The following is a 13,395-nucleotide window of genomic DNA, read 5'->3' on the forward strand; positions in this document are numbered from 1 at the left end:
AGTTGAAGACAGGAAGAGCTGACAGCGGGAGGGAGTGTGTGTGTGCGTGTGTGTGGTTGTGTGTGTGTTACCTGGACAGGTGGAAAGGATGTGAGCAGCGTTCCATTCTCACTGTAGGAGAACACCGTGAAGTCAGCAGGGAGCAGCAGCCTGAAACAACAACCGGAGTTCTGGTGAACTTGTGAGGTTCAAACTCATAATAACTGGTATCAGTAAAAATATTGATCGATCAGCACTTGATCCCTGATCCGGATCATCAGAGGACTCGGTGACAGTGACAGAACCGAGATCTCAGCAGCAGGTAGAATCTGTTGGACTAGAACGTTCCTGCTCTCCTGCTGATGGACTGACTTCCTTCAACCCTCCTTTTAGACAAGCGCTACTGGAGTGATGATGTCACAACACCGCAAATGTTTGATCAACACACATGAATATGCTCATAGCCACACAAGTACCAGCAGCTTCTCATCAAGCTGAAAGTTAAAAGGCAGCCGGTTCTCCAGGATCCTGGTCTGCGCTGCAGGTCAGCCACTGACCTTCATCAGAGCACGGCGGGAACAGCCAGATAACCGACGCGTGGCAGACGCAGCGTATCAGCTGTCTGATGTAAACACTGCCAGCGAGGAGATACGAGGCTGACCAGAAAACACTAACCCTCTCAGGAACGTTCCAAGAAATTACAGCAGAAAGATTTTTTATGTCAAATAAAACTTGATGGAAATGAAGATTAAGATCAAAATCTGACAAAGAAAAATTCTGTTCAGTCAGAAACTTGAAAAATTTATAGGTTGTTTGTTTTCTGCTCTTGACATCATAAACTGACACGTCTGATTAGTAAGTCAGACGTGTCAGTTTATGATGTCATCAACCAGATATTAGTGAGTCTAAATCAGTGACGCTGGGTAGATATATGAAGCTCAGATGAGCCATGTCCCACAATCCTTTGGGAGACTTTTCAAATTACATTCTTTGCATCAACTTCTCCTGATGAAATACTTCAAAATGCATCAATATATTCTGATGGAAATCTGACTAGGATGTGACATGTTCAAGTACAGTACTATTTACCAAGATAGTGATGACATCATGGTGTCAGACAGCGGGTACTGATCACCTGACTAACTTACTGGTTTCTCTCCAGATGAACAACATGATCACGTCCGTCCACACTGATCAGGTAGGAGACCTGGAGACACAACCAGAGTGTGAGTCACAAACCTGGCTCATGAGCACACTCACTCACACACACACTCACACACACACACACACACACACACACACACACACACACACACACACACACACACACACACACACACTGAAGAATAATCCCAGCAGGCACCAGACAAAGCTATGCTAACACTTCCCATTCACTACCATTCACTGTGCTGAGCTAACTAGCTTGGAGGAGAAAACCGGATGATCTCCACCGCCTGAGCCACACCCCCAGAATACGACTGTCCTTTGGATCAGGAAGGATACTGATGTAGTTGGTATGAGAATGAGAGGACCACACACACACACGCACGCACACACACACACACACGGTTCTAAAGAGAAAACCAGAAAATAGTCCAAGGTCACCTGATTGTCTGACTTACCTGACAGACTCTGTGTGTGTGTGTGTGTGTGTGTGTGTGTGTGTGTGTGTGTGTGTGCTGGAGGGGAGTCAGAACAAGAAGTCAGCAGTAGTGGATGACATCATCCAACCATCTCTTCTCTCTTCCAACACAGCAGGGGTCAAAGGTCATCCAGGATGAGAGACACCTAGTCTGCCAGCAGAGGTACTTTGGATCCAGCAACAACAACTTGTTCCACGCCCCCTGCTGTCAGCAGCCAATCAGCTTCCAGCTCTTCCTGCTGCTCCTCACCTCTGTTGGTGTTCACGTCTGCGGTGGTTGCCGGTGCCTGCTGTTTTTCACATTCTCGGGATGTTACTGATCTGGAGCCAGGCCGCAAGAGTCTCACTGATTTTGAGAGTGTGTAGGCAGAAGGGCGGGACGGGATTCATGTCATTGTGATGATGTCATCACATTGGCCCCTGTTGCCAGAAATCATGTGACTTTGTGTTGGTGGAGAAGTTTATTCACAGCACTGACGAGGAAGCTAATCACTCAGTCACTCATTCTCTCTCTCTCTCTCTCTCTGTCACACACACAAGTTGTGTGTGTGACAAGTTGTTGTTGCTGGATCCAAAGTACCTCTGCTGGCAGAGTAGGTGTCTCTCATCCTGGACGACCTTTGACCCCTGCTGTGTTGGAAGAGAGAAGAGATGGTTGGACGATGTCATCCACTACTGCTGACTTCTTGTTCTGACTCCCCTCCAGCACACACACACACACACACACACACACACACACACACACACACACACACACACAAGATTGAGAGATTGTTGCACACAGTCACTCCCAGGAAACATCCTCAGATTTCAACAGGAAGTCTGTGTGTGTGTGTGTGTGTGTGTGTGTGTGTGTGTGTGTGTGTGTGTGTGTGTGTGTGTGCGCGTGTGTGTGTGTAACATGTTGCAGCAGGAAAGATGATGACAGTAGAGGAATTCCTCCTCCCACAGGCTTCTATTCCCATGGTTGTGAGGACCTCCACTGACAGTTATGAGGTACCTGTTCTTCGAACGCTGCCAGAATAAATGCTGAACATTCACTTCAACAGGCTCTAAAGAGCAGATTCTTGATGTGTTATTAAAAGGCGGCGTTGTTGGTGCCAGCATTGTTCTTATGATGAATCCCATCATCTTGCTGTTGGAGGGCAACCTGGGTGTGATCCCAAATACAAGGCCCACAGAAATTCATGAGAAATAGAAGTCTTGACAACAGATAGTGAACAAAGACCAGATGATCAAACTTCTGTAAAGAGCAAATAATCATCTGCTGGAGGTCAGAGAGGCAGGAAGTGGACCTGATTAGTCAGCTCATCTTGGACTAAGTGGACCTCCTGAGGTCAGAGGTCACACAAAGCATAACACACACACAGAAAACAGAGAAGTCAAATCTCATCACCTGTTTGGGTGGTGTACCGTCTACGTCCCTCCTCAGCCTGCCTCCGATTGGTCGTGGGACAGTCAGCTGATAGGACGACAGATGCTGCATCTGCTGTGACTCTGGAGGAGAAATATAACTGTAAAACATTGGGCACTGTAACACTGTAGCACTGTAACACTGTAATGTTGTAGCACTGTAACACTGTAGCAATGTAATGCTGTAGTGCTGTAACGCTGTAGCACTGTAACGCTGTAACACTGTAACACTGAAGCACTGTAGTGCTGTAGCACTGTAACACTGTGACGCTGTAGCACTGTAACGCTGTAGCACTGTAACACTGTAATGTTGTAGCACTGTAACACTGTAACGCTGTAGCAGTGTAATGTTGTAGCACTGTAACACTGTAGCAATGTAATGCTGTAGTGCTGTAATGCTGTAGCACTGTAACGCTGTAACACTGTAATGCTGTAACACTGTAGCACTGTAACACTGAAGCACTGTAGTGCTGTAGCACTGTAACACTGTGACGCTGTAGCACTGTAACGCTGTAGCACTGTAACACTGTAATGTTGTAGCACTGTAACACTGTAACGCTGTAGCACTGTAATGTTGTAGCACTGTAACACTGTAGCAATGTAATGCTGTAGTGCTGTAACGCTGTAACACTGTAATGCTGTAACACTGTAGCACTGTAACACTGAAGCACTGTAGTGCTGTAGCACTGTAACACTGTAGCACTGTAACGCTGTAGCACTGTAACGCTGTAGCACTGTAAAGGCTGAGGAGGTGGCGCTGCTGCCATTGTTGACACCAGTTTAGTGATAAATCCCAAACTAGAAGAAGTTTCCATTCATCTGAAAGCCTGATTCTCAGTTTGTCTCCTCCAGCCTGGAAACTCTCCAGCCTCTCTGATTGATTATTGAGGACCGTCCTCCTGGTCCTGACTCTGGATTCTGATCTGAATCCTCAGAGTTTCTATCAGTTTAGTTCTAAATCAGATCAAGTCATGATTGGAGGAGACTTCAGTATTCATGAGGATGTTGATAACCACAGTCTGGTACTGCATTTGTCTCTCTTCTAGACTCAACTGGTGTCCATCAGTCTGTCCATGAACCCCTCACTGTCACAACCACACCTCCACCTCCTCCTAACATGTGGAACTGAAGCTGAACATCTGGTTGTGTTTCCACAGAACGCTTTTATCAGACCACCAATCAATCACTTTGGAATTTGGACTGATCAACTACACTCCACTTAGGAAAACTGAAGTTTGCAGATGTTTGTCTGATCAGGCCACACCTGGATTTAAGGAAGTGGTTCCATTGGTGCTAAATTCAGTGTCATGTCCCACTGTAACAGAGGACGCTGTTGTCCACCCTCGTCCCTCCCAAACTGATCATTTTATCCGTAGAGCAGCAGGCACCTTAGCAACAACTCTGGACTCTACTGGCCCACTAAAACAGAAAACTATGAATCCAAGGAAACAAGCACCTTGGTACGGTTCTGGAACCTGACAGCTTCAACAAGAAACCAGAAACTGGAGAGAAGATGGTGCTGCTCCAAACTGGAGGAGTCACATGGAGTCTGGCAAGATGGCCTTAGAACCTAGAAGAAAGCCCTTGGTAGAACCAGAGCAGCCGACTACTCAGCACTAACAGAGGAACACAAGAACAACCCAGGTTCCTCTTCAGTCCTGGAGCCAGACTGACAGAGAGCCACAGCTCTACTGAACCAAGTAGTCCTGTTTCCCTGGGCAGCAAAGAGTTCATGGACTACTTTAATGACAAAATTCTCCTGATTAGAGAGAAACTTCTTCCTTTGCTGCCATCAGCTGACAACATGGCCCCTAGAACCCAGAACCTTGGAGGCAGCTGGAGGACCAGACACACACTTGGATAGTTTTTCTCCCATCAGCCTTCATGAGCTCAGTTCAATAATGTCCTCCTCTAAACCTCCAGCTGTCTCCTAGACCCCATCCCAACTAAGCTGCTCCAAGACTCTCTCCCCTCGTTAGCCCCTCCCTCTTAGATATGGTCAATGTGGCACTGGTATCTGGTTCCGTCCCTCAGTCCTTTAAAGTAGCAGGAATTAAACCCTCCTCAAAAAACAAGCCTGGATCCAGAAGTTCTACCAACTACAGACCAACATCACATCTTCCTTTTCTCTCCAAGGTTCTGGAGAAAGCAGTTGCTAAACACCTCTGGGACTTCTCCACAGCAACAGCTGATTGGAGGATTCAGTTACGTTCCAGGTTCATCCTAGCACAGAAACAGAACTAGTCAAAGGTACCAGTGACCTCCTACTGGTACCAGATGAGGGACTGGTCTCTGTGCTGGTCTGATAAGGTCTCAGTGCAGCTTTGATACCATTGACCACAATATCCTTCTACAGAGACTGGAACCTGTCACTGGTTTTAAAGGAACCACACTAAACTGGTTCAGGTCATATTTACTAGGTCGATCTCAGTTTGTACTAACTAATGATAAACCCTCGGAAACCACTGCAGTCACTTATGGTGTTCCACAAGGGTCTGAGCTTGGACCAGTCCTCTTCACCCTGGACCTGCTTCCTCTAGGTCACAATTCTACAATTTCATTTAGCAGACGCTTTTGTCCAAAGTGACGTTCAACACAAGCAAGAATTCAGACTGAAGGAAAAGTCCATAGTCGTGCAAAAGTGCTTCAGTTGTGATTTGGTCACAGGTACTGCCATCTAGTGGCAGAAGAAGTGTCACCCCCCCCTCCCTCTTTTTTTTTTTTATATAACAGACATACCACATCACACAACCCAGTTAGTGCTACATAGTCACTAAGTGCTGGGTCTTGGACCCTCTGACTGATTCTACCCCAAAGAGGAGCAGAGTCAGGTTCAGTGCCTCGGTGCTCTCTGAACAATTGAGTCTTCAATTGTCTCTTAAAAGTAGAAAGGGACTCAGCAGAACACACAGAGTTCAGTAGTTGGTTCCACCATTTGGGAACAACAGAAGAGAAGAGTCTGGCTAGAGATTTGGAGCAGCGCTGGGCTGGAAGCACCAGGCGTCTTTGGCATGCAGAGCGTAGTGGGCCAGAAGGAGAGTAGACCTGGATCAGGGATTCCAGGTAGGCTGGAGCCGTTCTTGGGATTGTTTTGTAAGCCAAGAGAAGTGCCTTGAATTTGATCGGGTCACATGATCAGGAAACACTCCATTAATGTTCACTGCTATGCAGACGACACTCAGCTGAACTCATCAATGATCCACATGGAACAAACCAGCTGACTGAACTGGAGGCCTGTCTGAAGGACAGAACAACATGGAGGACCATCATTTCCTTTATTAAACTCTGATAAACTGAAGTTCTTGTGCTGGGCCCAAAACATCTTAGAGACACCCTATCTAATGAGACAGGTACCCTGGATGGCACCACCCTGGCCCCCAGCACCACCGTAGGAACCTAGCAGTTCTCTTTGACCAGGATCCTTTAACTCCCACATTCGACAAATCTCCAGGACGCCTTCTTCCATCTACGTAACATCGCTAAGATCAGACACATCCTGGCTCAAGAAGATGCAGAAAAACTAGTCCCTGCTTTTGTCACTTCCAGGCTAGATTACTGCACCTCCCTCCTACCAGGCTGGACTAATAAGTCCCTAAAGACTCTCCAGCTGGTCCAGAACGCTGCTACCACGTGTTGACTAGAACTGGTAGCAGAGACCAGGTCTCTCCTGGACTGCTTCTCTACATGACTCCCTGTCAGATTCAGAACAGAATTTAAAATTCTCCTTCTACCATCAAAGTCCTCAACAATCAGGCTCCTTCATCCCTGACGGAGCTCCTAGTCCCCTATGATCCAGCTAGAACCCTTCACTCCCAGGATGTAGGGTTCCTGCTGGTTCCTAGAGTTGTAACAGTAGAATGGAGCCAGAGCCTTCAGCTATCAGGCTCCCCTCCTGTGGAACTGTCTCCCAGTTTCAGTCCAGGACCCAAAACCCCTCTCTAGGTTTAAGAGCAGATTTAAGACCTCCTTGTTGATCAGGCTTATAGTCAGGACTGCTTAGGCTGGCCCTTAGATCTGCTGCTATAGGCTCAGACTGCTGGGATCTCCCATGATGCACTGGGCTTCTCTCTCCTCCTCTCTGTCCTCCTATATTTGTCATACATAAATCATACTCATACATATGACTAACTCGTCTTCTTCTCCGGACCCTTCGGGCTCCCCTCATCCCAGATCCCGGGTGCTGCTGGAGGAGGCTGCAGACCTGAAGAGGCTCCAGCTGCCACCCGTAGCTCCACCTGCTCACGTCCCCGTCTGTCCATCAGTCTCTCCTCCTTTCTCTCCCTCTTTATCTCTGTCCCTCTCTTTCCTTCTGTCTCTCTGTCTTCCTCCATTATCTGTCTTTGTCTCTGTCCTGCTCTCTTTCCCCCCAACCAGTCAAAGCAGAAGGCCGTCCCCATTGATCCTGGATCTGCTCGACGTTCCTGCCTGTTAAAAGGAAGGTTTCTGTCGCCACTGTTGCAGGATGAGCTTGCTGATGGAGAATTGTTGGGTCTAAATTCATTGAAGGAGTGTGGGACTAGACCTGCTTTATGTTACGAAAAGGGAGGTGAGGGGGGAGTAGACCCAGGCGAAGACAGTGAGAAGGTGTACAAGAGGACTTTTATTTAGAGATGGGGACGCTTGGAATGGGGAAACTTGAGACGACTGTAGACGGGGAGACTTGGCTAGAGGCTGGAGACTTGAAGACTTGACTGGCTGGAGACTTGACTGTGACCGGAAAACTGACGGCTGGAGACTGGTGAAAAACAAACTTGCTAGGACAACATGCACAACGCTCAACGAAACATAAACCAAAATGCACGTCACAAAACTTAATGGAACCAGGAAGAACATGAGAAAACACAGGGGTTAAATACAAGGAGGAAAACAAGCCACAGGTGGTGCAATCACCCAGGTGCGACACATGAGATGATCACGGAAGGGAGGTCAGGAGGATAGGACATGACTACAAAATAAAACAGGAAGCACGAGACAGGGATTGTTACACTCTACCTGGCGCTATAGAAATAAAACTGACTTAATTTGACTAAAGCTGTAGCACTGTCACGCTGTAGCACTGTTACACTGTAAAATTATAGCACTGTAAAGCTGTAGAACTGTCACACAGTCGTGCTGTAACACTAACGCTGTAGCACTGTAACATTGTAACACTGTAGCACTCTGACACGGTAGCACTGTAACGCTGTAGCACTCTAGCATGGTAATACTGTAACGCTGTAGCGCTGTAACACTGTAGCACTCCAGCATGGTAGAACTGTAATGCTGTAGCACTGTAAAGCTGTAGCACTCTAACACTGTAATACTGTAGAACTGTAACACTATAGCACTCTAACACTGTAATACTGTAGAACTGTAACACTGTAACACTATAGCACTGTAAAAATGTAGCACTCTAACATGGTAGCACTGTAAAGCTGTAGCACTGTAACACTGTAGAACTGTAACACAGGAGCACTGTAACATAGTTGCACTGTAACACTGTAGCACTGTAGCATGGTAGCACTTTAACACTGTAACATGGTAGCACTGTAACACTGTAAAGTTGTAGCACTGTAACACTGTAGCACTCTAACATGGTAGCACTGTAACACTGCAGCACTCTAGCATGGTAGCACTGTAACACTGTAGCACTCTAACATGGTAGCACTGTAACACTGCAGCACTGTAACACTGCAGCACTCTAGCATGGTAGCACTGTAACACTGCAGCACTGTAACACTGTAACCACTAATAACAGCTCATTTAGTGAGAGCTCGTCCTGCAGAGTTGAAATTCCTCTGTGCACGAGGTCACGTGATTAATGTCATTGGACACTGGACATATGGCTTTTGTTTTGGGGCTTCTCAGGCCTGCTCCTGGATCAGTTATCAATAATGTCACTTCCATCGCAGCAATCTGGCCTTCAAAATAAAACCAGCAAGCTTGGCCGTCCGGCTTGGAGAAGTCGTGACAAAACATGCTAGCAATCTCTGCTAGCATCAGTGAAAAGATGAATGAATACTTGGACATAACCAGCAGCAGGGAGCACTGGCAGACTCCTGATCACTCAGGAGGGCGAGAGGACACAACCAATGAGTGTCCAATCTCTCACCAGTGAGTTCATGTCAGAGACACTTGCACCCAACAAGGACAGAACAAAAAGAAAAGCAGGAAAACTATTCAAGCATCAGCCGTCCAGCAGTTTTCCTTAGAAATTCTCAGCAGTAAAACAGCAACACACTCAGTGTGCACGGTTTTGGTCTTGAGGGGCGGGGCCAGCTTTTCAGGGTTCAATCCCAGTGATCTTATCAAGCACCTGAAGATGCATCACACCAAAGAACATCGAGCTCCACATGGCAAATGAGCAGCGATCTGAGTACAGAACACAGGAGATGGCGTCCAGCAACCAGATCGGCTCAACAACTACTGCTGAAGTCAGTTCAGGCGCTGAACTGCTGAGATCATCAAACCTGCACACGCCGACAGAGTGAGTCACTGCGTGTGTGTTTGCCTCAATGGTGCAAGTTCCTGCTGGTTCCTGTAAATGTGATCATTCAATGTCTCTCTCTCTCGCACACACACACACACACACACACACACACACACACATTTATGTATATATGTGTGTGTGTTGGGGGGGGGGGGGGCTAAGAACCTACTTCAGGATTGATACTTGGCAAAACCAGTACAGGACCAGGACTGGTCCAGACTGGACCCAGGAGCTGCTGTAATAATTCTGAAACACTGCAACCTCATCACCACGAGGGTCAGCAGTTGGCATCAGAGTCATGTCTGCTAACAGTGAAGCCAGGGCACTTACCATCTTTGCCAACAAGCACCGCCATGTTGAATGAGGTCACACAGGCTTCTATAAGCACCATGCAGGAGGGAGGTGTTGGCCTGTTCTACGTTCCTTGGGAGTCAAGAGAACAAGACTGTAACCAGCAGTTTCAGTGGAATGTGATCAGAGAGGTGGGAGTAGGGGTGTGGTCTACTTCCTGACTCGCTGACCGCAGGTAAACCTCTTAGCAGCAGGACTTAGCACTCAGGCGTCTGCACCTTTAGGGAGCTCGATGGGACCCACACAGGGTGGTGTGATCTGATTGGCTGGGGAGGAGCGTTCCTGTGTGTCCATGAATATTCTGCTATTATGCACACTCCTATATTGATCTTGATACAGTGAGGATGGGAGTTTATAACTGACGTGGTTTCAATAAAAATATCATGATTGTACCCCAAGAGGAAGTATCACTATGTAAGAGCATGTGTGTGTGTGTGTGTGTGTGTGTGTGTGGGGGGGGGGGTAATCACCACCAAGTACTACGACTATCAAGTCGGCTCACTACTGTCTTTCATACTGTAGGTGGACAGAACAGCTGCCTGGGTGGAGGCTGGTTCATTCATACTTTAAAACGAACTCATCACGTCATTCATGTGACGTCACGTTCGGATGTTCAATAGTTCAGCTTTCAAGCGCCAGTTCAGCTGAACATTCCCACGACTTCTCAGGAACGTTTCCGCGACCGTGAACTCTCCCAGACATTTGTGAACACGTGATCAATAAACGGGGAATTCCACATCGCAATTTGCCAGAACCGAACCAGGCTGATTCGAACAGAACCCTCGGGTCCGTTAGAGTCGTGTCGCTGCATCCAGTCAGTTTATCCTGGAGTACTACAGTACAGCGCTGTTGTATAGAGTAACATCGTAGTAGTAGCAGTCAGGATGAGTGACAGCTGGGTGATGGCTGTCACTCACTCACTCACACTCACACACTCATACACACTCACTCACTCACACACACTCACTCTCTCATACACACTCACTCACTCACTCTCACACACATTCACTCAAACACACTCACTCACACACACTCACTCACACTCACTCACTCAAACACACTCACTCACTCACACTCACTCACTCACTCACACACTCACTCACACACTCACTCACACTCACTCACACACACTCACTCACACACACTCACTCAAACACTCACTCACTCACACTCACTCACTCACACACACTCACTCAGTCACACACACACTCACACTCACTCATACACACTCACTCACTCACACTCACGCACTCACTCACACACACTCACTCACTCACACTCACACACTCACTCAAACACTCACTCACTCACTCACACACACTCACTCACTCACACACACACTCACTCACTCACACACACTCACTCACTCACACTCACGCACTCACTCACACACACTCACTCACTCTCTCATACACACTCACTCACTCACTCTCTCATACACACTCACTCATACACACTCACTCACTCACACACACTCACTCACTCTCTCATACACACTCACTCACACACACTCACTCACTCTCTCATACACACTCACTCACTCACTCATACACACTCACTCACTCACACACACTCACTCACTCTCTCATACACACTCACTCACACACACTCACACACACTCACTCACTCACTCTCTCATACACACTCACTCACTCACTCACTCACTCACACTCACTCACTCACACTCACTCACTCACTCATACACACTCACTCAAACACACTCACTCATACACACTCACTCACTCACACACACTCACTCACACACACTCACTCACCTCTACAGAGAGCGTTTCCGCTCATCATCACCATCACCGCCACCACCATCAGGCAGCAGACCTCCGGCAGCTCCACTCTGCCGCCCATCATCATCCTCATCTTCCTCGTCTTCTTCTGCTGAGGTAAATAAATGCAGCAACGACGGCTCTCCTTCTTCGGTACTTCACACTGTACTTGTAGTTACTGTAGTTTCCCGGTGGTTTCCCCCCGCGGAGCCTCCAGCTACAACATTTTCTTCTTCAGCCGAGCCATTCGTGTCCCGGCTGACGGTTCAGTCCCGGCGGCTCGCTGTCCACTCGCTAACGGCCGGTAAAATGTCCACCGGGCGGTTGGAACGGAGGAAAAGCGGATTAAACTGCGAACATGGTGTCTGGACGCGTCCTCCCCTGAACTCGGCGGTCCTGGCTCGGCAGAGTTTGGACGCCGGATTGAGCCGATGTTTCTGTCCTGGAAAACTCGGCTTGGAACCTTATGATCCCGAGTCACCGCTCCTCCATGCTTCCGGTTTACAACTTCAAAGTAAAAGCCCACCTCACGAAACAAGACAAAATCAAAGCGGTGTTTTGTAGGCAAAGATCCGTACAATCTGACTTTAGAATCACCAAACTCAAGTATCATTCCAGCAGAGGTGTAGAGGAGCTTTAAAAGCGATTTTAACGAACAAAAAATAGCAAATATATTGATTTACTTGAAATTTATTTTTCTCAGCATATTAAACATAAAAGTATGAATCTTTTCTGATTAATAATAAACATCAAAACTTGACAAAAGAAACTAAAGTAATATTGGAAAATGTTGGCAACTCATTCCATGATTTAGTGTGATTGTGTATCAATTTTATGGTTGAAAGAGAAAAACTACTGTTGGTTTTCTGAAGATTATAAATTAGATCTTAGATCAGCAACAGAAACACACACATGCAGCAACACAAAGTTGATACTTTACACAAAAGTTTCAAGATTTGTCCATTTCAAGCTAACGTTGCTGGGCAGCAGCAGCTTCTGCTGATACAAACTAAGACCATCAATGTCTGGACTGATGCTCATTCACTAGCAGAGGAATTCCCTTCGGACACACAGCTGAAGTGAGAAAACAGAGCCTGACACACAGGAGGCAGGCACCCAAATGTGTCTACCAGTCACCTCCTGCCACACCCTCACAGTAGATTTCATGTCTTTGAAATTCTCCCCATTTTGCTTAAAACCAAAGAATTATGCACATACTTGGAACTATTAGCCTGTCAGAATGATATATCAAGTCATGCCATTTGAACTTCGTCATTCATTTCTGCTGTAGTCATGTAAAATATTTTTGGCATGAGAATTATTAGCTAGTTATATTTTAAATGTGGATTACCTCCAATTTTCAAATTAATCCCAATTATTGATGTGAAATGCAGATTAAAAGGAATATAAGATAAATGACATCAATTAATGCTGTAAATCGGTCATCAGATGAGGTTGCTTCCATGAGGGAGCTACCCGGGCTTTTATTTTGAAAAGCAGTTAAACAAGCGATAGGCTGGAAATTTCTCATGACGTTTCCCCGTGACGTCACCAAACGCACCTTTCCAGATCTGAACCGTCAGCCTGACAGTTGATCAGGATAATTTAATCCCGGTTAAAGGAGTTATGAGGCAGGCAGGTGTTTCTCGCTAATTTGCTCTCTGGAAGTCACCTTCACAATATTTCACCAAGTCATTTCTAAGTGAAAAGTACTTTGAATGGATGGGTTAAGAGGAATATGAATCATCGTTGTTCATAAG

At 46.8% G+C, this 13,395-nt stretch overlaps 1 protein-coding gene across 2 annotated transcripts in view; it reads right to left on the reverse strand.

The window, feature by feature from the left end:
• adam9a (ADAM metallopeptidase domain 9a) overlaps positions 1–12,143 on the reverse strand; it is a 28,483-nt gene extending 16,340 nt beyond the window's left edge. For both annotated transcript variants that reach the window (XM_086205654.1, XM_086205653.1), the window contains exons 1-4: positions 11,630–12,143; positions 3,018–3,118; positions 1,128–1,186; positions 72–150 (exon numbers count right to left, since the gene is read on the reverse strand). In XM_086205654.1, the coding sequence (XP_086061780.1) occupies positions 72–150; positions 1,128–1,186; positions 3,018–3,118; positions 11,630–11,729 (339 nt within the window). In that variant the 5' untranslated portion in view covers positions 11,730–12,143. The remainder of the gene's footprint in view (positions 1–71; positions 151–1,127; positions 1,187–3,017; positions 3,119–11,629) is intronic.
• Positions 12,144–13,395: the final 1,252 nt, after the last annotated feature.

Source organism: Aulostomus chinensis, chromosome 6 (assembly GCF_037954235.1).
Source record: "Aulostomus chinensis isolate RoL2024-O1b breed Wild chromosome 6, RoL_Achi_v1.0, whole genome shotgun sequence".
NCBI lineage: Eukaryota > Metazoa > Chordata > Actinopteri > Syngnathiformes > Aulostomidae > Aulostomus > Aulostomus chinensis.